The sequence below is a fragment of the Struthio camelus genome, chromosome 14, assembly GCF_040807025.1.
Source record: "Struthio camelus isolate bStrCam1 chromosome 14, bStrCam1.hap1, whole genome shotgun sequence".
In the NCBI taxonomy this organism is placed as follows: Eukaryota; Metazoa; Chordata; class Aves; order Struthioniformes; family Struthionidae; genus Struthio; species Struthio camelus.
In genome coordinates this window covers 23,349,677-23,376,062 of record NC_090955.1, presented here as the reverse complement: position 1 = coordinate 23,376,062, position 26,386 = coordinate 23,349,677, and the positions used below count along the sequence as shown (strand labels likewise).

At 44.7% G+C, this 26,386-nt stretch overlaps 2 protein-coding genes across 7 annotated transcripts in view; both read left to right on the top strand.

Annotated features, from left to right (window-relative positions):
• Positions 1-16,036, top strand: part of SFMBT1 (Scm like with four mbt domains 1) — an 80,254-nt gene extending 64,218 nt beyond the window's left edge. For all 5 annotated transcript variants that reach the window (XM_068906898.1, XM_068906902.1, XM_068906903.1 and 2 more), the window contains 8 exons: positions 149-213; positions 3,235-3,374; positions 6,510-6,619; positions 8,246-8,421; positions 8,535-8,713; positions 8,818-9,063; positions 9,514-9,642; positions 10,480-16,036. In XM_068906898.1, the coding sequence (XP_068762999.1) occupies positions 149-213; positions 3,235-3,374; positions 6,510-6,619; positions 8,246-8,421; positions 8,535-8,713; positions 8,818-9,063; positions 9,514-9,642; positions 10,480-10,620 (1,186 nt within the window). In that variant the 3' untranslated portion in view covers positions 10,621-16,036. The remainder of the gene's footprint in view (positions 1-148; positions 214-3,234; positions 3,375-6,509; positions 6,620-8,245; positions 8,422-8,534; positions 8,714-8,817; positions 9,064-9,513; positions 9,643-10,479) is intronic.
• An 804-nt stretch (positions 16,037-16,840) lies between these two features.
• Positions 16,841-26,386, top strand: part of STIMATE (STIM activating enhancer) — a 36,500-nt gene continuing 26,954 nt past the window's right edge. For both annotated transcript variants that reach the window (XM_068906972.1, XM_068906971.1), the window contains exon 1: positions 16,841-17,043. In XM_068906972.1, coding sequence (XP_068763073.1) covers positions 16,869-17,043 — 175 coding nt within the window. In that variant the 5' untranslated portion in view covers positions 16,841-16,868. The remainder of the gene's footprint in view (positions 17,044-26,386) is intronic.

The window sequence follows — 26,386 nt, the reverse complement described above, 5'->3', positions numbered from 1 at the left end:
ACAGAGCAGGGGCCGTTAAAAAGCAAATTAATATGGCTGGACCTGGAGTTGAGAAAATTGTTGGGTTTAACGACTGGGTTTTAGCAACTCCAGGGTGAATATCCTTACCGTTTTTTCCCTTTTCCCAACCATCTCCTTTCCATTTCAGAATTTTGTCTTCAAGGACAGTTCATGATGGACTAAAGAACCAGGAGCTGAACTCTTCTGACTCAGGTATCAACCTGGGAGGCTGGGGGTGACAAAAACAAAATCCTCTGAGTGAATGCGTCATCATTCAGCTGCTCAACAATTTCTTGTATTGGGAGAAGAGGAGGAAAGGGTTTGAGGGTTTCCATCCGTGATGATTTGTCAAATGCAATGAGCAAAAGCATACCCCCACTCCTTTTGTGTGTCCAGCAAATGAAACATGCATTAACTCTGGAAATTTGATTTTTTTTTTATTTTTATTTTTTATGCCAAACCTTCTCCTCCCGACCAGCAGTGGATATATGCAACCAGATGTTTACTGTGACTCATGCAGGTGATCTTTGTCACCTACGATGTTTAATGATGTTAGGAGAAACATAATAGGCACTCCACACCTCTACTCTGAGTTGGTAACTTTCAGAAGCAGGTCTGTCTGCTTTTTGTGATAGCTTTCTCATCATGATAAACAAAGGCAACTCAAACAGTAAACTGCTTTGTGTGCCAGATGGCAGAATCTAATAATTTTCTAAACTGTTGCAAGAGTGAGTATGACGAATAAGTACATCTGCTGGTGAAACAGCCATACAGATCTATTTGTTTGGCAACTAAATGCCTCTTCTGCTGTTTTTCTGTTCAGTGAAATGCACATCTGAAGCTGCACCACATATAAGCTGTAGGCAAATGATTAGTGCTTGTTTTGCATTTTAATTGATTTTTAATAGAGTCGTAATGTAAATATGACTTCATTTATTTATCTGCCCGTTATCAACTACTGAAATTAAGGTCTTTAAATGATAGTGTTGCTCAGTCAAAACTACAACCCTGTTGGAGTAAACAATTTTGTTTTTATACATAAGTATCTTACAGCGCTTTAAGTACAAAGAACTTAAATTTTGAGCAGCATTGAACCATTTAATAGATCTAATGAGCTTAACGTAAGCTACAAACAAAGGTTGCTTCATCAATTGCTGTATCTTTTTGCTATCAAGGTGGAAAAAGTGTAAAAACGTGAATCAGTGTGATATTGCAGTTAAGGATGAACAGCGGAGGGTAACTTTGCCAGCTTCTGTGACAACAGAAGTTTGGGGGAGATATGATTACTTGCCTGGAAATTTTGTGTGGAAGTAGTGTGTAGGAAGTGCCTCTGCTACCAAATAGTTGGGAGGGTTGTCTTTCTGCCTGTTCTTCATGGTGTAGTACCATAAAGCATCAGACTAGCCAGGAAAAAAGGCTTCTTTCCTGATTAGCAACCAACTTTGTTTGTTATGGTTTCACTTTCTTTTGAACTCGACCATTCAGGTGATTATTTGTTAAAATCTCACTTAGCAGAGGAAGATGTAGATGCAAACTTTAGATTGAGATTTTTTTGGCTGACATGTAGTTGTATCCACAAGTGAGAGCCACTTGCTAGTGTACGTTTGGAGTAGGCCTACCAATTTCATTTGTCCTATATATTAATCCAAGTTAACTGGCATTGCCGAGCTATGAAACCTCTGAAAACGTTTAAGATGGTGGCGACTGACATACGTGTTTTTTTAGATAATATGTTTTAATTTCTTCTTTGTCCTAATTCACTTCATTTTCCCCCTAGTTTTTTTTCCTCCCGAAAAAGACACGGGTCAAGGACTTTTAATGGCCAGGTTTGGAAGCAAAGAATAATATAAATCATCGTTTTTCTCACCAGACAAATTGCACGTAATTTCTTCAGAAAAGGTTTTCAGTGAGGCTCATGCTTCCCTACTTTCCTAGCTTGAAAGAAGGTAACTGAAAGCTTGCAAAAATGTTGATTGGGAGGGACCTTGGAGATCATCTTGTCCAGCCTTCTGTTTGAAGCGGGCCTCAATTGTGTGGTCCTCTGCATTATAGGCCTCTATCTATTGAGGTCGCCCCTTTGGGTCTTGTGTTTGGTGTTGGGGGACCCTGTAGCCTGGCCAGATTTAGGCTGCTTCTCTGTTCTTATGTCAGTGGTCCTTCTGTGTCAGTTCAGTCAGTCTGTTTACCTTTAAAATCCTTTTCTTCTGGGAAACCTAATTTAATGTGTCTGAAATCATCTTCTCGAAGAGAACATAGAAATGTCCTCCTGTATCATGAGTGATCTGTCTAGTCCTGGACTCTGCCTCCGTTAACGGCAAGAGGAGGAGCTGTTTAGAGAGAGCGCATAAAGCTGGTCCTCTTTCGTGGTCTATTCCGTTTATATTCCCCAACTTTTTGCAGTCGTTGCCATAGGGATGTTGGATGGTCGATGCTTGCGTAGTCCCTTTACTCTTAGTTTATGGACGTTATCGGTGAATTCTCTCCTCTCTCTTTGATCCTGCTGGTACAGTCTGCCTTCACAACTGTCTGTGGTACCACGTTCTAGCAATTCATTCTCTTCTACGTAAAGGAGTACTTAAACAAATAAAATAAAAGAGGGGGGGAGAAAAAATCCCAGCAAATTTAGTGGGTTTCCTCTAGTTGTGGTATTATGGGCTGTGGTTGAGTATCTTACCTTCCATCTTCTTGAGTCCGTTAAGTTTGAGCGTATCCTCTTTCACCGCCTTCTCTCCAAAACAGAGTCCCAGCCTTTTCCGTGCCTCGTAAGTCAGCTGCCTCATCCCTTTGACCAAGACTGCCTCTGAACAAGACTAACCTACCTTTATGACAAAGCAACTTTGCCTCTCCATTTATGCAAAAGGATTAAACTGGCAAAAAGTCATGTTTGCCTGTTCCTTTGTCTGTGTTAACCTCCCTGACAGTGTATCATATAGGTCCAGGTCATTTCCCTTGCAAAGCTGAAAGGTCTAGCTTGCTTCTGTCCTTTCTGAACAGCCTATAAAATCTCCATGGGGATGACTTGGTCGGTTTCCAGTGTTTTCTAGTCCCTAGGGGCAACGCTGAAAAACTGGCGGTGTCATTGCAAATGTGACTGCTGAACTCTCCAAATTCATGTGACTTAAGTATTTCTTTTTTTCAGCTCCTTTTTTAAAGCAGGCAAAAAAATAAGCATTACGAGAAGTCATTCTTTGCCGTGGAGGTTGTGATTTAAATCTTCACTTTCTCATTCCTCAGTGGTAATTAATGGCAAGTACTGCTGCCCAAAGATCTACTTCAACCACCGGTGCTTCTCGGGGCCTTACCTTAACAAAGGCAGGATTGCCGAGCTCCCTCAGTCCGTGGGACCTGGGAACTGCGTGCTTGTTCTGAAAGAGGTAAGGTCCTTGTACGTGGTGGATCTGTTTATAGCAGTGTGTGGTTAACTCTAGACCACCCATGCAATTACAAGTGGGTAATTAATAAATTTAAGGGATTCAGAAATTGCTGATGAACAGAGAGAGTTCTGTTTTTGTTTAAAATGAAGTGTAAATCATACACTCTTTTAGGAATGACTGGCAGCGGAGTAGAAGTCTCTATTCTATCATTTATAGTCGGCCTTCAACTGCTATTTTAACCTAAAACAAAGAGTAACTCATAATTACTGCAACTGAAGGAGTTGGTTTCTTTTTATAGCTGCACTATGGGCATCATTTTTAATTAATGGAGTGTAGTTTCAGGTAATCCCAAAAGCTTTCCTTTGCAGTTTGCTATGCTGTTGTTAGAACAGAGGAAATAGTTGGTCTTAGGAGAAATGGAAAACTGTTTTCAGCCAGTGGGAAATTAATTAAAAGAACACTATAAGTTTTATGGCCAGTATAAATTGGATATGATTTGTAAAGATCAGACAAAACCATAGTTTTGCTTTCTAACATAACTGAGGAAGGGGAAGAGGGGAGAAGAGGCCATCTTTTAATGCTAAACTCCAGAAAGTGTTTTATAGCAAATTTACAAATGCTTTTATGCAACCGTTATTTTCTGACATCTCCAAAAAGGTCATGGTGCAGTTATTATCCGAGCTGAGAAGCTGAATGTTTCCCGAGGCACAACTATGCGTGCACACTTAAGCTGTCACGAAATGATTGCTTTAAATGCTGGAATTGGCTTAACATCGCTGCAATTTTTACCTTCCCTACCATGTAACCTAACAACCAGAAAAGAATTCCAGTAATTCTTACCGGAGAGACAGAAAGACTTTCTGGCAGCCGTGCTATAAAACAAGAGTTTATCTCTGACAGCTAGCTGTCTTTAAGCTGATTATTGAAAAAGCTCAATTTTTGCATACAGAAAACTAGCTTGCTTTCTCTCTTCTACCCTCAACCGCCTCCCACCCTGCAAATGTAGTAGAAGTCAAAAAAAAAAAAACAAAAAAAACCCTCAATCAAACAAAAAGCCATGGTCATCCCTTCCTTAGTCAGGTGATGAGCTTCCACTGTTTTAGCATCTGAGGGAGTGCATGTTCATTTTTTGTCCTGTGTGTAGAGGTTTGCATGTCTCATACCAGCACACACATGGCTGTACATTTGAGTAAGATCTGTACCTTGGTTTTAATCTTCAAATATCTGACTGAAAAATTAAAGTCTGTATTTTGACATGCCCGTAATGTTGATTAAATCATTTATCTACACTGCCTCATACAAACATGTGCTTGATCCATCAGCACTTGGAGATATCAGGATGCAATTGTGAATTGTTAAGCAGACCTGTACCGTCTGCTTGGCTCATTAAGTACGTTCAAGTAAGCTTTATCATTGGATAAAGCTTGCTCAAACCTAGTCAATTGGATGGTGGGCACAGGTGGTCCAGGACTCTGGAAAAGACTGTATTGCATCCCCAAGTTGGAGGGGAAATCTGGCTTTAAGATGTATCCCTTATGTGCAAATCTGCTACCGTGCCTTGCTTAACGCAGAGAATATGTCGCTGTTCAACGACTTAACTGGAATTTTAGATAGGTGAATTAAAACCAGGCTTAAACTTGCAGCTATATGGGATAAGGACTGTATACTTGAGACTGATGGCATTAGGGCATGGAAGATGGCATAGTGGAATATGGAATACGGAGGAGTGATTTGCCGTCTTTGGAAATGTACGGCACGAGTGGCTGCTAAGATGAAAACCTGGATTTCAAGAAACAGTGGTTTGATCTGCCATGGCGAATCTGTATTCTGAGAGGAAGCTGCAGCTAATATAACCTGTACCTAAGGACCTTTATTACAACTTAAATGTCACTTGTTATTTTTCAAGCAACAGTTCTTGCAGTTCTTGACAAGGGGAAAAATAGGTTCTCTAGCAAGCAGTATCTTCAGTCCTTAAACGTGATCTGGCATCAGAAGGTGCTCTTGCAGTCCTCCTTTGGAGCGGCTGTTCTTGTTTGCTCTCATGGCATGTCCAATTGCAAGTGCTGAATATCCTTTCCCGTGTAGGATGCTATACATGGGTACAGTCTTTCCCTCATAGAGCAAGAACTGAGTGAATGCCACCGTGTTTTTTCCCCATCCTTTCTGCAAACGTCAGTACTCTGATGTAAGCTGGTTTTGAGCTTTGCAGCGCTCCAAAAGAGCAAGCGCGAAATTCTGTGGCAGCTTCATTTAATCGTCGAGAAGACTTACCTTGTTTACCAGCTGAAGCATAAAGTATGCACAAATCCCGGTGATGTCCAGATGCAGAGTATTGCTAAAAGTTCAATCCCCTATGCTTCGTTGAATTCATTTCAGTAATGGCTATAACCACATGTACAAATTCTAGAGTGAGTTTGATACTTGCATTATATTTAGTACTCTTTACTGGAGTTGTAGAGCTCTGGACTGCTGCATTAGGAGGACTGAAGCTGTGGGTCTGGCATGTTGAAGTTGCACACAAATTGGGAATGATTTGGGATAAGCTTATCCTAAAAATAAAAAAATGTATTTTGGATGCAAATTTTGTCCTATCCTCCACTAAACTCAGAACTTTGATTTATTTTACAGTAACAGACGAATTCTGATTTTATTCTCCTACAGGCAATACCATGAAAGTAAAACAGAGGAGAGCTTAAGATTTTGGAGTATGATTTTTTGGTAGCAAGTAGTGGGTTTGTAGGCAGCAAAATCCTGCAGCAGTTGTTTGCATGTTAAACAGTCTCAAGATAATAACTGAGATTTACCCAAGGTTATGCAAGTTTTGCAGTATCCTGCCCTGCAGTTTAATTTAGTGACAGGTAATACAAGGGCAAGGATGGGGATTTACTGGGTACACGCATGTCTCTGCAGTCAAATTCTGAAGGTTTGGCAAGGCTCTAAGTGTTGTCTGTTCTCAGTTTTCATTTTGGCAGTATTGGGCAGTGTCTGTAATCCTGCTATGAATGAGAGCTTTGATGCTGGCTATTTCAGATGAATAGAAATAATTTGCTCTTCCAACCCTAGCACTTTAAAAAAGATTTATTGTACAGATAACCTAAACATGTTTTCTCCTGTTCCCTGCTCCCGCCCCCTTAGGTTCTCACTCTGTTGATCAATGCAGCTTACAAACCCAGCCGTGTCCTTCGAGAACTTCAGCTGGATGAAGAGGCTGCGTGGCATGGGCATGGAGAAACCCTGAAAGCCAAGTAAATCCTTGTCCTGTTCCTCACTCAGTTGATCTCAGTAGTAATGTTGTCTGCAGTCTGTGCTTTAACTTGTTACGTTTCAGATAGGAGAAGAAATGCCTATAGCATATGAAGATGCTGCCAGACTAAGCTTCCAAATCTTTATAAAGTCCTTTATGAACATCTAGTGAAATATATCTGATTTTGATACTCCTTAATATATCGGGTGTGCTCTGATCCCGGTACTGGTGAAGTATGAATGGTGTGGTACTAGTACAACAGCATATCTACTGGCAGACCAGCCGATGAAGCTTGAGAAATTTAATTGTTGAAGATAAGCGTCAGTATTTTAAAACAGAAGCACGTGCTGCTTAGGAAGCTCCTCGGATCTCCTTGGCATTTCCATTAGTGGAAGAAGATTCCTCTGAAATTAAGTTGCAGCAAGGCTCTGAGATAACCTGGCACAGAAGTCGCTTTCTGCAACAGTCTAAAGCGCTCCCTAGTTCTTCCCCTGAGCCTTTTGGGTAGGAGTTTCTTTGCAAGACCATTCTGTGGCTAGGGAAAAATGGTGATCATATTTGTAAAGATTTGATAAATCGAGATGCTCCTGTATGGAGTAGTGTATTTGCTTACTAGAGATTAATTTTTTTCCCCAGTGTGCTATAGCACAGACTTTACTACGTTGTCTTGAGCGAGCCAGTAATTTTTTTTTATTGGCTCAGCTTCATGTGCAAAATGACATCTTCCCATGCATCAAAGGATTACCCTGTATTTGGATTTGCATGATGGGAAGGTCATAAGAGAACTTAATGTAAATAAAAGACATAGCCGAAGAATAGGGGGGGAAAAATCTTTCGGTTTCACTGAAACTGCTGCGTGCGTTCTTCTATCACAGCAGTGAGGTCAGAGCTTCTTGGACGATGAGAACGTAGCTGGAATATTTTTCAGTGCGTTAGCTGGAAATTTTCAGACTTGAGACATCCTTCGTAGATACCGGCACGTGCCAGTAGCTGTGCTGGGAGAACAAAGAGTAGAAATGCTGCATGACTCAGGCAGATATTTCACGGTGCTGCTCTGTTAGTGTCATTGCAAGGCTGACGGACAGAAAGAAAGTGCCATTTCCTACTTTAAAGTCAAACAAGAACCATATGTGGAGTCATGGCAAGTGACTGTCCTGACCAGTAGTTCAGCAGTTAGATGAAAGCTGATGAGGAACGTGACCGTTGTTCGTTTATTTGCTGCGGTATGTGCATAGCAGGCACGTAGCGTGTGCTCGCTGGAGGATGTCTGCTTGTTACCTTTTCTGAGCTGTTGTTTGGCCTCTAGCATGAATTAATGGTCTCAGTCTGGGGTTTTAGGGAGCAGCTGTCCATGTGACAAGTAGGCACTTCTGCAGTCCCATAAAGACTGGTACTGCAGGCATCCCTTTGGTGCTGGCTTTTTCCTTTGCTTGAGGATCTGTTAAAAGAGATTTTTAAGGGAGGAAGACTACCTGTTTCCTGGAATTGTCAGTCCATAGACTTCCTCACTGCTCAAGTTTTCCCCAAAGTTTATCTTTAAAGTAATGTTCTTATACAGGTTTAGTGAAGTACTTTTATCCTGGTATTTGAGGGAACTGCTGGATTATGACTACATTTTCACTATTAGGTACAAAGGGAAGAGTTACCGTGCAACTGTGGAAGTTGTGAGGACAGCAGACCGAGTGGCAGATTTCTGCAGAAAGACGTGCATCAAACTGGAATGTTGTCCAAACCTCTTCGGTCCTCAGATGGTGCTGGATAAGTGCTCGGAGAACTGCTCCGTCCTAACGAAGACTAAATACAGTGAGTAGATGGCTGATCCTGCTACTGATTTTCCAGTCTCGATCACTTACAGACATAAAAAGTGACAATGAAGGTGCGTTTCACTATGATGCTCCTTTTTTCTGTCCTGGTAGCACACTATTATGGAAAGCGGAAAAACAAGCGGATAGGTAGGCCACCGGGTGGCCACAGTAACCTGGAAGTAGCCATGAAGAAGCCAAATAAAAGGCGGAAGAGGCGAAAACATTTCTTTGTTCATAAGAAAAAGCGTTCCTCTACTTCAGTGGATAACACTCCAGCTGGATCTCCCCAGGTATGAGGCTGTCAGCAACTTTAACAGATGTGGTGTGTGATCTTGGAGTAACTTAAATTAAAAGCAGGGTTGTTTGTGTTTTTTTTTTTTCTCTACCCCTTCAGGGCAGTGGGGGAGAAGAGGAAGATGACCAGGATGAGGTCGATGAAGAATCTCTGACTGAGGATAGTACCTCAGAGCAGCAGGACGAATTGCTTGAGGAGTCAGAAGTGTCGGAGAAGAAATCTCTGTCATCCTCTCCTACGCAGAGCGAACTGTCTCATTCCCTGGCTCAGGACCGAGACAAGCGGAAGAGGAAGCTCAGGACCTTTTCCTTTTCTGATGATGAAAATAAACCTCCTTCACCAAAGGTAATTCCAAAGATAGATTTGTGCCTGGGCTTGCTGAGTGTTGGGCAAACACAAATACCTTGGGAGTATTAACCATCATACGTGTGTTTTTATAACATACTCCATTATCCCATAAAGGGTGTTGTGAAGACATTACTGGATAATTAAAAATCATGATATAGTCAAACTACAGGACTGTAATGAGCACTCCTCTTGGCTCGACTATACGGTGGTGCAGACTGAGTCCTGGTTTGAGATCCCTCCTTACTGACCATAACGATGTAGCCTCCATCCCCAGCACAGTGCTGTGCTGCATATCTGTGCCAATTAATAAACGTGTATGCTTTTGAGCTCTCATTAGAGCTTTGTTTGGCAACGGAGTATTGTAAGTATGGGGAAGCAGAGGGGAGCCTTGAGCCATCACACGAGTAACATTTTGGGATTTCTTTTTGTGGTGGGTGACTTTCTTAGGAAATAAAAATTGAAGGTGCTGAAAAGCTGCAGCTAGACAGTAACCCTCTGGAGTGGAGCGTGTCTGATGTTGTACGGTTCCTCAAGTCTACTGACTGTGCCCCGTTGGCAAGAATTTTCCTCGATCAGGTATGATAATGCATCTGTCAAGTTCTTCAGTCTATTACTTTGCTGCTTATCCTCTGTCGAGTGAATCACAAATGAAGCTAGTTTTAATTATATAATAAAGTTTTGAGAAAAACACATGCACAGTCTTCTACAGTTTGGGAGAGGAAGGGTAAGGGAATGGCCAGAATTCTTCAGGTTTCCTGGAATTCACTGGGGGAGGTTTTGGTCTGTGGGGTATCAGAATTCCCAAGTCTGGGTAGGGAATGCCTACAACCATGCAGCACGGAGGCAGCAGCTTGTCTTCTAGGAGGGAACACCATTTTACCGCTTGTATTGACTTCTTCTCTAAACGATAAACACTGTCTATTCTGCAGGCCAATTGCAGTTATCACCTAGCGTCGTGCAGCTGCACAAGTGAACAACTCTGCATTCGAGAAAGTATGACAAATAGACTACAAACATGAGTCGATTTTAATATTATGCTTGCGTCTTGGTTAGAATTTGCCCTAAAACACGTTGCCTGCCAAGACCGCATTACTAGGATTACAAAGATGCAGAGGTTGGGTAGAATGACTTTTGGCACAAAACTTCCTTGCTTTCTATTGTTAGGTTGATTAAAAACCTAATAGCGTCTCGGGAGGTTCTGTGCATTAGCCAGTGAACTTGAGCTGAAATTTTAAGCAAGGAGATAAATTTCTCCTTCCAGGTAGCAAATTTTAAGCTACCTGAAGTAGCGTGGGAGAAACGGCTACCACCCAGACGGTCACGAATCTGAAGTAACAGCAAGTCAAAACCATAGGAACAGGGGAAATAAAGATGCGAGTCACTATGCCTGTTAATGTGTTTGTCTCCTGACAGGAGATTGACGGCCAGGCACTGCTGCTGCTCACTTTGCCCACTGTTCAGGAGTGTATGGACTTGAAACTTGGGCCAGCTATTAAACTTTGCCATCATATCGAGAGGGTCAAACTTGCCTTTTATCAGCAGTTTGCTAACTGAGGAGCAGCCAAGTTGAAGTGGACCTTTGAAGCACAACTACAGCAACATGCTCCTTTGGCAACCAAATGAAGCTAAATTGAGGCTCTGGCAACCGAAGAGCATCTGTCAGCCTCAGTTTTTCGCTTTGAGGAAAGGAAGACAACATCTGGAGCAAAATGCCAATGCAAACACGGGGGCTACTCTGCCAGCTGCCAGCTTGGGAACGCGATAGTCTCTTGCTCTATGGTTCCCTTTTTTAAATGTATTTTTTAATGATTACAGAAGCGTCTCCTGTGGTGGGAAATGACATTTCGGTAGTTCTGTTGGCACAGAACTGTAAAAGGAGCAACGGATCCTGTTTACGTTAGCATGCAGGCTGCCAGAAACAACCTTTCTCTGTTCCCGATGATTCACAGAGTCCCCTTCCCCTCCCTGTGGGCGAACACGGCACTGGCGTTGGAACGTGCTCCTTGCACGTCTGTGTGTTAATGTTGAGGTTTTTTTAAAGAATTTGTTCATTGTTAGGACAACAATGTGGCCACAGGGTTCTGAATGTACAGTATGGCAAGAGTGTGGTTTCTTTTTCTTTTATTTTTTTTACTGTATTTTATTTTTTTGTTTTACTACCTCCGTAGCTTGAACAGTAAAAGTGATGATCTAGAAAGGGAGGGAACTACTACTTCTGGACAAGTCATAGGTAGCTGCACAGCAGCCTCTCTTCTGGAGGCGTGTCAGAATTACAAACCAGTATCAGCCTGCAGAGCTGCTGTTCCAAAGCTTTAGCTGAAACCTGTGTCGACTTAACTTGGATGCTACCTTGTACTCAGCTGTCAGAAAACGTAATTATTTTGCACTTCTCTTACAGATGGGCTGTAGGAAGAAAGGAAGGAAAGAGAAAGTGCCTCTGCATTTTCTGTGTTTTGGTTGTGAAGTTACTTCCTTTTCCTCGTAACAGTTAATTGGGCTGCGTACACAGAGCCTGGCAGCAGCTCTTTGCTTTGCTACCTGAACGCACGCCTGTTTGGAGTATACACTAAGAAAACTGCAATCAATAGAGGCCTGCTCTACCCGTGTTTTCATGCTGGAAACTATATTAGGAGCATGACTTTTTTTTTTTAAACTGTTTAGTGTTACTCAGGATCAGACTGAAGAAGGAGGTTTTTCTGTTTGTTTGCTTTTGTGTGCCGCCTTTGGAGGGGCAGAGAGGGAAGAAAAAGGACCAGCTAGTTCCATCAGTAGACCCGCGGTGGTGATGGATTGCTAATTTTAATTTTCCAGGGTAATAAAACCCAGTCAGCCACTAGCTTTGGACCTGTGCTTTACACACTTTAAGTAACAGAGCTTACCTACTTTCCATCCACGTTGTGGGAAACTTGCGTCAGGCTTGAGATCTGCTTCAAATAAGCATTCGGTTTCAAATGCCTTGCATTCATCTGCTCTGCCTATTCTCACGCGCGTTTGGAGAGCATGGGCTGGAGCTTTGTGTGTGCAGCTAGGAAGTATGCACCTCCCATGTCCTTTCTCCCCGTCAGTTAGGTTTCTGCAGAAAGCCCCCAGCATACAAAGACCTGTGAGCTAGAAAAGTGCTCGCTGTAGGAATTTCTTTAGGAAAGACACTTTAGTTTCTGACAAACAGTGGTTAGTCTGGTCAAAGGGATGGATTCAAGCTCCTCTGAGGCCTGATAGGACTGGTTGGTTTGATGCTGTGAGCTGTAGGATTCGATGAGGAGGCACTCTGTAAGCTAAGAACTGGGTTTGCACAGTCTGTGCATCCACCGCGTGAGCAAAGCCGCTTTTGATTTCCTTGTGTTGTAAGCCTCTTGGAATAACTGCCTGGTCGAGGCAGGAGTGCTAAAATACAAAGAGTTGTTTTTCCGTTCCGGAATGAAAATGTAAATGCCTGACAAACTGCTTACTAGCTCAGTATTCTTGGGTGAGGGACGGGGAAGGAGTGGGTGACTAGACCAGTTTTCCTCCCAAATTATAAGTAGAGTCTGAAAACATAGTTAAATTGAAGTCAAAGTGCCCCTTCTTCCCCTCTACCCCCCCGCCCCCCCCCCCCACTCCAGTCAGGTACCCAATAAGTGGAGATTTTGGCTCTTTGTGTTGTACTTAGGTCATCCTCTTGTGCTCCGTTCTCCTGATGCCAACTGAGTGCTAAGCCATTAGGCCTGAACAAACATTTGAAAGAAACACCGTTGCTTTGCTGTCAGCCTTTTTTGTCTTGAGAAATTTGACCAGCAGAGAAGTTAGGAGCTGGAAGAGGATGCTCATGGATCACGTTTGTCGTCCTTCAAGGTTTTTCAGAATTCTCCTGCATTGGCCAAAAGAAGCTGACTCCCAGCTGAAGGGACCTGCATAGCCCGGAGATGTTGCTTCCACCTTTCCCCGTGGACTGACAGAGGTCTTTAAAGTAGGCGTCGGGAGAGAACAGAGCTTAAAGGGTAATTTAGTGAACTTGTTAACATGCACCTGGAGTTCTAAATACACATATCATACTCGTAAATGAAACAGTCGGCAGTTTCAGAGGTTAGTTGGGGTACTTCCTGGTCACCTTTGGCACGCCCTGTAGGCTGGCTTTTTCTGCCTTGTTTTGGGAGGCACTGACGGACTGGTCCCAATGGGATCTATTTTAGTTGAGATTTTCAAAAGGGATGTTTTCATTATTTGTGAAATGTTTTTTATGCTGCACACTGGTACTGTACACTCTGTTTCTTGGGAAAAAATGCACTCTATTGCTGGATATAAAAGGGATAATTGGGACTTTATCTTGACGGATGGTGTTTCTACTTGATTCTGTTTCAAGTTGCTCTTTCTCTCTGTGTGGCAGATGACGCAACTGGGCTTGTATCTGTTTGTCTTGTACTGGCACGACTTGAAATGGGCTCATGTGCTGCTTTTGTTGCTCTGTTTCTTCAGAACTGAATTTTGTGTAGCTTGATGGCTGAACCTTGGCTCTAGATGATAACTATTTCGCTAGCAGGAGCTGCTGTGACTCAAAATTTAAATTGGGCTTCAGGGATTTGTGCTGTCCTCTGCCATAGCCACTCACTGTAAGACTTGAGAAAGCTGAAGCCCAGAAGGAAGGCGGTGGTATCTTCCAAATGTCTTTGGTACCAGAAAAAGAGCTCTTCAGTGGAGCTCTTCGTGTACTATTTCTGTGGAGGGCAGAAGGAAATACCCCTTAGATGACCTGTTGAGGATTTATGTTCTTGCTCATCTTATTTTTATATGCATTGTATAGTCTCTGTTTTGCACATCATAGCTTTAGAAACCTGGTGGTGCCTTCCACGTGGCACTCGTACTGTGCTAAGCTTAGCTTTGTTGGGCAGGAAGGTTTTGTTGCTGAGTGACTATACTGTGCTCTCTGCACCAACACAGGGAGTCCGTAACAGAAGTGTCTGACCTCCAAAAATGAGACGCAAGGCTAACGTGCTTGAATTATCCCCTAATGCATGAGCAGCCTGCAGTCTGCTCTAAACTGAGAGGTGAAGGCAACCCTTCCAGAAGAGGAGAGGTACAATACTGATCTTAGTGAATGAAGACTGACTTTTTTTTCTAATGGTAAAATTTCTGCAAGTCGCTCTTTGAGGAACAAAATAAAAGGCAAATTCATTTATGGATTTTACAGAACATCACTGATGTTTGCAGTCCTTCCTGGGACTGATGGAAACTGTATGTACAGAGAGTTTGGGGTGGCTGTGAAAGTTACTTTTCTTCTCACAACTTTCAGCAGTATTTTGCTGTACACTTTGCTGAAGTTTATTCTTGATTCCACTGATGTTTTAAAGGAAGGAAAGAGTAGTGAGCTGCCTGGTCCACAGAAGTGTAAATATATTTACAGTTGCTTGGACTGAGCACTCCGTTCTTCTGAGTAAAGTACAAAGATTTGGCACATTATTAGCAAAAGGCAAAGTGGCTCATGAGACTTTTTTGAATGTAATGGAAAAAGGCTTCAAAACTACTAAGCTCAAAGTGAGACTGGATACCTTTTGGACCTTGAGCCACTTAGTTTGCTCTGGACCATACAAGCAAATCTGTTGCTAAGGGAGAGGCTACTAGATGAGGTAGCCTTACCAGAAAGCCAAAAATACGATGATCCTATACAGAGCTACTACTTCTCAACCAGTCCTACCGCCTAGTGGCAGACTGGTTCATGCCTACTGTGACTTCAAATTACCTAAAGGTAACTAAGCACAAAGACATAGGGTCTTTCAGGAGACTTCAGATGTTGGCCGAAGGCTCCGATTTAAAGGGATTATGTGCTGAACCCACGCTTCAGAGGGCTGCCCAGCTTCCCCCATTCACGCATATAGCCTTGTTTTCAAAGGCAGCCTTATGGGTGAAAGACTAGAATGGGACTTGGGTATGCCGGATACAACAAGCCTCTTTGTTGTAACGTGTTTTTCTAAAAAATTAATAGGAAAAAAAATGAAAAAAATGTGTGGAACCTAACCAGCAAAAACAAGTAAAGTTTGCTGAGACTTTGTCTCCATGGTCATTTCTAGCTTCTTTTAGGTTGCATCTGTTCCGAAATGCATCACACGGTAGAGATGGATTTTTTTGATTGGAAACAAAGTTATTCTGTTAGTTGTGAAGCCAGCAGTGATTTGCTCAGTTCTGAGCCGTGGAGTCTGGCGGGTCCCGCTCTGACCAGCAAGCGAATTCAGAGGCAGTAGATCTAACCGCCTTGGCGCGAACGTGGGCTCAGAGCCCGTGGAAGCTCCCTAGCGTTGCGCAGGGAGCAAGGAAAACAGACCTTCTGCTTGACCGGTGGGGTCAACTTGCTCAACCTGCGGGAATGAATAAGGAAGTCCAGGAAAAAATGAGTTCTTGCCTATTCTGAAGCTGGTGAGCACCAGTTTTCAAGAAACCTCATGGAAAAGAAAAATTGTGTGTGTGTTTTTTTTTTTTTTTTTTATCCTCCCCCCAGAGATGTCATGTTCCTCCTCTCCTCTTTCGTTTTGTTTTTACTTCTATTTAAATTAAAAAAAAAAAAACTATGTAGACAATCAGAGGTCTTCTAGGAGACTCTATCCTAAAGGGTACCGGCTCGCCATGCGTGGGCCTCTTCCTTATACTAACTCATTGGAACTGATGCACTTTTCCCTGTATTTTGCCTTTTTTAATTAGCTGCTTGTTCTTAAACAAAGATTTTATTGCATATTGTGTTGTGTCACTTCTGCTTGTTGTTTTACTTTTCTTTCTTTAACTTTTAAATATATATATATATATATATATATATATGCAGTGAGACTGAAGTACTAAAGGGAAGAGAAACATGCACAAGAAACTATGCCTATTAAGTCCCACCGTTGTTTGAGAAGGTGTAACAATTTAATCAGAGGATTTTTTAAAGACTATTTTGGATGGATATTTTGCTTGTTTTGTCTGTAAATAGTGTATATAAGTTTGTGGTATTATGACAGTTTTAAGTGGTTGTAAGAAAATTAAAAAAAAAAAAGATACTTAAACTGTTACTGGTGGTTTTTGCGTTAATAGCGAAGTTCCGTGCCGCAAAAGCGGGGGGAAACCGCTAGAGCGTGATCCAGCGCACGCACAAAACGCAAACGCGGCCTACGGCACAACCGGGGTAGGGTCGTCCGTACATGCCAAGAGCTTGATGGGGGCTGTGGAGAGTCCCCTCACCTGCAGGAGTCCCCTTATCTGCGCTCTCCCCGGCGTCTCACGCGGCGCTGGAGGGTCACACGCGCAACAAGCGGCGGCGGCAGCCTTTCCGGGAGCCCGGCCGAGAAGCGGCCGAGCCCTTCACTGCTCGCTTTGGACACGAGAGGCTGTTCGAGGGCAGCAGGACCGAAGCTGCTTCTGCGCGCCTCTGTAAAGGTTTACGCTACCCTGCCCAGTCCGTGTTTAACAAAAAAAAAGAAGGAACAGGCAGGCCGGCTCTGTCTCCGGTGAGCCGCGGGAGGCCTTTCCAAGCGGAGCGTGCAGCAGGAGGCAGCGCCAGCTTGTTGACTGGCCCGCGGCGGCCGTGAGGCGCTGGAAAGGCGGCGAGAAGCCGCGGGGCAGATACGTTCCCTTCCGAAGCGCGCGAGAGGGGCCCGCGGTAGGCACAAACCCGCGGAGCCCTGTGGCCCCGCCCCGGCCCCGCCCCCGCCGCATCGGACCCCGCCCCCTCCCCGCCCGCGCGCCCGGAGGGGCGGGGCCGCCCCGGCACAGGAAGCGGCGCGGGGGGCGCGGCTCCGCCCGGCGGCCGCGACGTCGCCGCCGCCATGGGCCGCTGAGGCGGGCGCCCGCCGAGCGTCGCCATGGGGGCGCCGCCGCCCAACGGCAGCCTCGGCCTCACCGGCAGCCCCCCGCGGCCCGGCGGGGGGGCGGGGGCCGCGCCCGGCGACCGCGGCTGCGAGAACGGGGCCCTCATGGACAGCTTCGGCATCTTCCTGCAGGGGCTGCTGGGCGTCGTGGCCTTCAGCACCCTCATGCGTGAGTGGCGGCGGAGGGCGGGGAGGCCGCGGGCCGGGCCGGGGGAAACGGCCGGGGGCCGAGCTGGGGCTTCCCGAGAGGGTCGGGCGAGTTGGGGCAGGCCGCAGGCCTCGGCGGCCGGGGGGGAGCGCCGCGCTGACCCGCGCCTGGGGCCGGCGGCGGCGGCCGGGCCGGGGGGGGCGGCGGGCCGGGTCGGGCCTGGCCGGGGAGGGCGACGGGTCTAGCCTGGCCCGGGTCGGGCCTGGCTGAGGGGGGGCGACGGGTCTAGCCTGGCCCGGGGGGGCGGCGGGCAGGGTCGGGCCTGGCCGGGGAGGGCGACGGGTCTAGCCTGGCCCGAGTCGGGCCTGGCTGAGGGGGGGCGGCAGGCCTGGCCTGGCCCGGGGGGGCGGCGGGCAGGGTCGGGCCTGGCCGGGGAGGGCGACGGGTCTAGCCTGGCCCGGGTCGGGCCTGGCTGAGGGGGGGCGACGGGTCTAGCCTGGCCCGGGGGGGCGGCGGGCAGGGTCGGGCCTGGCCGGGGAGGGCGACGGGTCTAGCCTGGCCCGAGTCGGGCCTGGCTGAGGGGGGGCGGCAGGCCTGGCCTGGCCCGGGGGGGCGGCGGGCAGGGTCGGGCCTGGCCGGGGAGGGCGACGGGTCTAGCCTGGCCCGGGTCGGGCCTGGCTGAGGGGGGGCGACGGGTCTAGCCTGGCCCGGGGGGGCGGCGGGCAGGGTCGGGCCTGGCCGGGGAGGGCGACGGGTCTAGCCTGGCCCGGGTCGGGCCTGGCTGAGGGGGGGCGGCAGGCCTGGCCCGGCCCGGGGGGGCAGCGGGCCGGGTCGGGCCTGGCCGGGGAGGGGGGCGGGTCTAGCCTGGCCCGGGTCGGGCCTGGCTGATGGGGGGCGGCAGGCCTGGCCTGGCCCGGGGGGTCGGTGGGCCGCGCCGCACCCCGCGGTGAGGGACTGTGAGCTGCGCTGGCGGCCCGGCCCGGTGTTGGCGCACGGTGGAGCGTCTCGAGTGAACCGTCCTTCAGGAAGGATCGGTTTCCGAGTGTCCGCACCCGCACTGATCCGGCTGCTCACCTGCGGCCGCGTCGCACTTTGAGATATAACAGGCAGGATGCGCAGCGAAGCTGCTTGGGTTTAGGGCCCGTGCGATGCTTTGGGTTTAGAGCGAGGATCGGGCTGCCTCGGTTTGCCTGCAAGCGTACCTCAACCTGTTGTCGCTACCGAAGTAAGACGCGTTTGTTTAAATAGCCACACGCTGCGCTGAGTTCGCTTTGGAGCATGCGTTACGCCTTGGCGTGGAGCAGCGGCCAGCTCGTGTGCCCGTTTCCAGTGGCTTCCAGTGGCTCAGCTGATGAGCAGTAACTCATTCAGCTGCTCGTTTGAATTTGGGGGAAAAGCAAGAACGGCCGGAGGCAGTGGTGATTCAAGTCCTGTCTGCTCCGAGGGAATAACAACATAGAACAGTTCTGGTAGGCTTTACCTATTATCCCATGGTGTAGCCAGCGTCCTTTCAGCTGAGGAGTGAAGAACGAGACTAGCGCCGCTTTTCAGCTGATGGTGAAGTTGCTGTTAACAAAACCTGAGGGAGGGCGAAGTGGGGGACATCAGGTAAGTGTCTTACAGTCTGCCTGATCCAAAGACTAAATCCTGCCTGTTTATGTAGGAACTGAACTGATACCAGTTCATGCTAGTGTCGTACTACCACGGTGTTAAGTCAAAAGTTTGCCAATGCTCAGTTTTTGCGTACTTTGGTGTTTCAGTCGCAGTTAACAATTGCATTGCTCTTATGATAATATGACTGCTACGTGCACAGCTATGTTAGCGAGTGACAGTAGTAGTCACTAGGGTAATACTTGGTCAGTCAAACTACCCTCATAATTAATAGTCTTGGCAGTTTTCACACCAAAAAAGAAACTTCTTAAGAAGATGCAATGTTTATTTTTTACAAGTAGTTTTTTTTAATATTAAGAGATACTAGTAGATCATTCTGATGGATTGTGTATCAAAACATGATGAGCTATTGATGTTTTTTGACATGATAGTATCTTTTTTTCTAGAGATGACATCACTTAAATCTTTTTATGCATTCTACGGTAACATTGTGAACTTTGTGAATGTAAGAGAAAGCCAACGTGAAAAGTATGGGCTAGGAAAGTTAAAGCCTAAATAGGTAGCTGCACTTTCTGACTTTGCTCTAGTTAGATGTTCTACACTGTAAACTGCCAGAAAGAGATTATCAATGAAGTGCTCGTAATTGTGGAGGAAGAAAGTGAAAGAAATTCAGCCAGACATATTAACAATACCAGTGAGAAAAGGCATCTGTTTCCAAAGGTGATTAGAGCAAAAAAGTAGCAACTTGTGATGCTCACACTTAAAAACAGAACAATAGGTTTATTTGTCCCGGTGTTGACAGCCGTGTTGTTTTCCACTTTATTTTGTTTTGGGAATCTTTCCTAGCAGAAGGAGAAGCTGACTACAGCATGTAGACCAGTGACATCGCTAAAAGAGCAGTTGTCCCTCAGTTAAGCGTTGCACTATGCTGGAAAGGATGGTAGTTTTGTGTGCGTGCTTCTACCCTTTTTATATCCTATCCAGAAAATATCTGGTGTGCTGGTCCAAAATCTTTAAAAGTTGCCTCAGCAAATAGTGTAATTCTTTTGTGGCCCGCATGACAGTTGGATCTGATGTGAAGGAGAAGCAGCAACTTGTGGCTGAGAATGGGCGGGAGCGTGCCACCCCTCTTCAGCAGTAGCCTCTGCGTCTAGGTGCTTACTGCTGTCCTTGAGCCGGGGCGCCAGAAGGGCTGGCCCAACTTCCGCAGCTGAATCACAGACCTGGTACGACTAGAAAAATAAACGGGCGCACGCGGTTATTTTTAAGCTTGAGCACAACGAAGAGTTGCGCTGAGGTGGAAACAAGTGGCTTTAGGCAAGGGCAGGAACCGCTTGAGGTGTGGCGCTGCTGTCAGGTCAGAGATGGGCCCCCTGTTTAAACACCACTAATTCTCTGTGTGCAGCTCTATCACTTTTCCAGTTCTCCTCCATAAGAAGTCAACAGAGATCTGAAGATATATGACTGGCTGATACTTAAATTTAACTTATACAGGGCATGTTGTCTGCACTCTTTTTTTTGGAAGGGGAGACTAGACAGGAGACTGTGTTTACACTTTGAGTTGCTATTAATGGTTCTGACCCCTCTGTAGAGAAGGAAATGAAAGTAATAGCAACAGAGATATGTTGTAGAATTGCTCTGTGTGCACGGAGACGGTTTTCCTTTGAAAAAATTTGATTTGACGTGTAGGGAGTGAGTATTTCTGTAAATCAAAGGGTGATCAAAAGAGGCCTACCCTTTTCCAGGTGGATCACGCCACACTTCCGCTCAGTTGGGTAAAGAATTGTTTTCTTCTGTCACGGTAACTAACCGTAGGAGGAGGAGAGGAGGACCTTTTTTTGTGCCTAATTAGCAGGTGTTCGTCTGCAAATGACTGAAGGGTTATTCTTCAAGCAAAACTGTTTTAAGATCTGACACTCCAGTTTAGTCTTGTGCGTGCGCCTAAGCAAATGCTGTGAAGTCGTGCTATGAGCGGACAATGACATTGGTTAAACCTCCCCCTTTATAAAGGCTAGGGTGTGTCGTTTTTACTTTGCGTTTATTTTGTATAAGATATGGTGACTTTCTGACAGAGGGGGCATGGAGGCTGCTTTGCTGTAACTATCTCCCAGCTGGAGAAAAGTTGTTAACCCCGATCACGTTGTCAGCCTACCTAGCGCGTCTGCCCGCCACTGAACTGGCGCAACCAAGAAAGCTGCGATGAGGACAGAGGATCTCTGGCTCTGAGTGGGATAAATCCTCATTTGGAATTGAGTCCTAAGTTTCCTTTTATTTTTGGCTCGTGCCTTGTCGTTCTGTCCCACAGGGTATGAAGAACAGTTTAACTAACCTTTTTACATCACTAACCTTTTTACAACTGCAACCTTTTAAACATTTGGATGTGTCTGTCCTTTTTTTCTTCAGATTCAAATATGTAGTCTCTTTTAACTCCCAAACCTTTTTGTCACGGAAGATAGTTTAGCTGGTCAGCAACTATCCTGAACTTATGCATGAGATTCCCCAACCCCCCGAAGTGTAGAGATTTGCATGGTTTTACTGAATTAAATCCTATAAAACCAGGAAAAAAAATCTACTACTTTCAGTTCATTAAGGCCACTCTGATGTCAAGCCCTATCTTCCAGCTCTCCCTCTAAAGCATTGTCCACAAATTGGAGAAAGAAGCTCCTCTTCAGTTGGCCAAACCATTAGAGAATACGTTTAATAGTATCAGAGGCCACCAGTGCATTGTCTTTCATCACAGTGAATGATTCTTAACTATTCTCTGAATTAAGTTTTCAGCTGTGAAACTAGAGGCTTGTTGGAACAGTTTCATCCAAGCCCTGTGGTGGTTTTAATATGTCAAAAGCCTTACTGAAGTCGGGTTAGATGATTTCTCTCCTAACCGTAGGCTCTAAGGTGCTCTAGAAGGGAATTAGTTGATTAAAAGCTACCTCTTTTTGGCAAATCTACAGGAACTGCTAGCCTTTTTGGTTTCTGTCCACTAATTCTCAAGTTTATTAGCCTGATTTTTTGAAGTCTATTAATTTTTCTCTTGTCCCTCTTTCCTGAGTGTGCATTATTTTCCTGTCTCATTTATTTAAACTGAGCCACTTTGTACCAGGAAGTCTTAATGGGTTACTGTCAGTGTTTATGTTTCAGGTCAGTAAACTGAAGATAATATATTTTTTTTCAAATTTTGCCATTGTATTGCTTGTATCTTATTCTATTTGGATATTAATTTAAAATTATGGGTTTACTTCTTAGTTTTGGGTGCAATTGTTTTTTTTTTATTGCTGATGCTACACAGGCAGTTTTAAACATTTTTTGGTGTAATGTATGTGTTTTGTCAGTAATCGCAAGCTCCTTCCAAGCATTCTCTGGTTAAACCTTTATTGGTGATGATACAGAGTGGTGTTGGCATGATCTTCCCACACATATTAAGATGTAGATGTGATTCTAAGCATTTAGGTTTTATTAGCCAAAGCTGCACAAAGATGTGAAGCGGGGGCAAAAAAAATTACCAATCCCCTTTATCCTGTCTATCGCAAACTATTTCTAGTATTGCATCTTGTAGTGGGTTAATACTAAATATGTATAGTTTATTTGCTAAGCATGTTTGTCAGAAGATTTATGACTAATCAGAGCGTGGCCAAGTTCATTTCTGGATTCTTAGGAATGGCTGAGAAATTAGATGTGATCATATTAATAAACTGTTGAAATAGAAGAGTCTCGGAGTCCTCTGCAGGTAAAAGGTTTGTGTTTCTGCTTAGGTGAAAATACAATGTCCCTGGTACTAGGAAGTCTGAAATAGCTGTAAGGAGCAGTTTGGGGTATCAAAGTAACGTGGGCGAATACCTCTTGGTAGAAAACATGTCATTGCTATTTTGGCAAAGAGGAGGAGAGGTGAACGTGGCTTACAGCTGAGAGTTACACTGATCACCTACTCCTGAAAGAAAATGATTTTGTTATTTGAGAAAATCAGTTCTGGGGAATAAGCAAGAACAGTAAGATGCACTGCTGCACTGTGTAAAAGGCAAGATTTGGAGAGAGGGGAAAGGGAGAGCCGCTTTTTAAAAAGGAAGAAAAAAACGGAGCGCGGAAGACCAGAAATAGCAGGAGTCACTTTTTCATGCTTAAGACAAGCAGACGTACGGACTGTCCTGAACTTCTGCAGCAGCTGCTACCCCTGTGGCCGAAAGCCCTTGGCCGAGGTGGTGGAGCCGTGCCCGCCGGGAGCACCTCGGACAGCTCCTGCGGCAGCCTCCAGCCCGGGCACTGCCAGCGGCGACCGCCACCGCGCCGCGGAGACCTCCCTCCCTCCCGCTCGCCAGAGCTGACCGAAGCAAAACCCGCACCAGCCTCTTGTTACCCGGAGAGTTTGCACTTGGATTAAAAGTTGGGCTTTCGTTAAACACAATCTGTATAAATGAAATAATATTCTCACTTGACAGTAAGAAACTTGCTGACACAAAGACGTGTTGCAATCCCCTCCCATCTGCCAGGAGGAAATGGCATTGGGTGATGGTAGTAGCAAGAAGGGTTTTTAACCTCTTACTCATTTGGTCGCAATCCGGGAATCGGCAGCGGTCACTACCTCAGTAGGGTAGAGCACAGAAGAGCTCTCGTTCTGCCGGTTGGCTGCTTGTGGCAGCAGGCTCAAGAAAGCCTGGAGAGGTCACCGTGGTCAAGCCCAAGTATGTCATGCCTTAAAAATGACCAAGGGTTTTGTTATCTGTGAGGTATTGCTTACGTTTATGTTACCTGGTTGCTCCTTTTGTATTTTAAATAAAGCTTCGGTCCCTTTGGTGTCTCTGTGACATCCTCTTCCATATGTGAGTCAAAAGTCAGGTGTGCGTCGGGAGCTGTAGCGGGGGGAAAAAAAATGCAGCCACTTGGGTGACCTGACCACATTAGTTAAGTAAATTACTTCCTTCTACCTTGCTAATATTACAGTGTTCTTTAACAAATAAAATACATAGTGGGGTTAAATTCTGTAAAATCTAAATTTCTGTAGAAAAAGACAAATCTCGCGCTGACAAACTTGATTGCCTTGTACAAAAACAAGTAATAACTATGTTATGAAAAACATAGTTTTCATAACATAAAAACATAGTTTTCATGCTCAACTGATTCTTTTTTTTAAGTGAAGCAAATAACCTTGGAAGAATTTAGGAATAACGATTTGGGAATTATTTTTTCATTCTGGAAACAGAAGGCCAACCTTGTTTTGTAGTGTGGTTAGATGTGCATCTTTGTCTTTACTGTAGGGGCAATATCTTTTCATGATGTTTAGTCCTGTTTAAACTACATTACCTTGTGTGTGTGTCTTTTTTTTTTTTTTTTAACTTAAAATTATTTGCAGGATGCCTGAATCTTTGTTGGATAAAGATTGTAAGAGCACTTTAATGGTTTGCTTAATGTCCTGATAGTGGAAGATCGTGAATATTTTAGTGTCATTAAACGCGGCAAGTCTTCTTGAAATACCGTGCCAGTAAAACTTTATTGGGCTTTTTTTTTTTTTTTTTTTGAATAAGGTACCTATTTAGACAAATAATCTGTAATCTGCAGTGAAGTTGCACTTTTAACAGTTGTCTGAGGCCCTTGCTTTTCTTGTTAGCTCAAAAGGCATTGCATTTTCTGATTACTCAGCTGATTGCTGGGTAGAATTATGTTCCAGATAATGAGATTGTTCTGAGTATAATTATGCATGTCATTCACTCTGTGAAAAGTTTAGAAAAAAGGATAAGTTATGTTGGTATTTAGAAATTGTCAAAATGATAAATTATCCAGAAATTGAGAAGAGATTATTTAGCTGTGTTTAATTAGGACTAAATTGAGGACTGGCTGTTAGCTGGCCTGTTGTTTAACAGTAAACTGCATAATGAATTTCTGTTTTTGACTAATGTTTTATAATTGAATTTGCAAGGAGCTGATTTGTGCAAATATACATTACACATTTTTTGTTTCTGCAGTGATATTAATTTCATGGTTAATGAAGTTTGCAGTTTTAAACTAGTATTTAACAAGATCTTATCTGTGTGGATTCTTCTGATGAAGTGAAAAATTGAGTCTGCTTTCTCATGCCTTATGATAGATAATGCTCAGCGTTTCCACATGGCACGTTCTCACTTGAGCATTCCCTGATCCTAGCAAAATGTAGTCCCTACATAATTCAGCATGTTATTTCTTCCTGGCAGATGGAGCTTGCACACAAATGCCTTTGCAAGTGGTATAGGGCTAGTGCGTTAGATTTTGATCTGGAGTGATTAACATTGTTCTTAGTGTTGCTCAGGATACGCAATACTGATTTTTCTGTCCCTGACCCTGAATTGCACGTTTTATAACCTCATATTTTGTGTTTATATTCTTTCTTTGTCATATGGAATCAGTGATGAGGATGAAAATGTGCTAAAATGGATTCACAATTCAAATTCGTCATAGTGCAAATTAGTAGTTCGGATTCATAGTTCAAATCTTACCTAGTTCTCAGGTATACTAAGCTAGAATAGGAAAAGGCCATCTCAAGGAAGGCACTAAACTTGTTTTTCTCTTGTTTGTGATTATTTTTTCCTCTAGAGGTTGCTATTTTTTATATTCAAATGTTTTTTGCAATTTTGTCATCTTGACTTTAGTTGCGCTTTTGCCTGACCTACTGCTAAAATCTTGTAGTGATTAGATTGTGCTGGTTCACTTGACAAAATGAGGGGGGGGAAAAAAAACCCTACTGTGTTCCTCTCGATCTGCCGTGCAAAATATTGCCGGGATGTATCGTATGGCTCAGACGGGAGAACAGTCAGGAACTGACGCTCGGTTGCTGATGCTGAGGATGGAGCCGGTGGGGATCCTGCGCTAGGGACATCCCATCTCTCCCTCCTGCCTCCTGTGGAGCGGCAGGAAGAAGGGGGATACAGATCAGACAGCCAGAGATTTTTCAGGTTGTTTGAGGAGTGCCTTTCTAGATACGGTCTAAATGCTCAGAAGAGCCTGAGGTTTGCCATGTAGGGCTAGGCCAGCAGCAAGGAGTTGAGTAGAGCTCCAGAAGAGCTTTTATTCTCTAAAATTTTAGTTCCTTTTTAGAATAATTGCTCCTCTTAGCTTCCCCTCCTCTTCCAGAGTATCTGCCTTGTCTTGAAGCTGATGATGTGCCTAGCAGCATATGTTCGTTTAGATGCACAGGATTTTACGCTTGCTTCAGAAGGTAATTATTCTCTCTGTTAGAAGATGGAGTAGCCTAAGAAGCTTTAAAATCAAAAAGGGAAAAAAAGCCTTCTTCCATTTGAGCTTGCTTGTGGTAGTATGTTTTCAGTGGTGGCAGTGTGTGTTAGCACTGTGAAGCTTTCGTGAAACCTGCACAAACGTTAAGAAGAGTGCTCATACGCATGGCAGTTATTACATGTTTTCGCTTTGCTTTCAGAGGTTTGATTTATCTAGTGCCTCGTTTTTAGCTACGTTATCTGATGTCTGCATGATTGGCCACTGACTCTCCCTTCGTGACATTTGATCTTGCGTAAAGAAGATGCGTGGAGTGTGCTGTGTAGCTTTTGTTTGCTTGTTTTTTAAAGTAAGTGGCCTTACAGTGATAAAGAAAGTCGATAAATTTGTTGTGTTCATCCCTTTCTACAGAGGGAAGCACAGTATTACTTTCTGGATGTGTCTGAAAGTCTATTTTAGGTTTGCTCTCTGTTTTTAAGACTGTTACAACTAGTGGCATAATTACTTAATATTTTAGGGAAGGAGGTGTGGGTTTGTTGCTGTGCTTTGCTGTTTTTTCAGT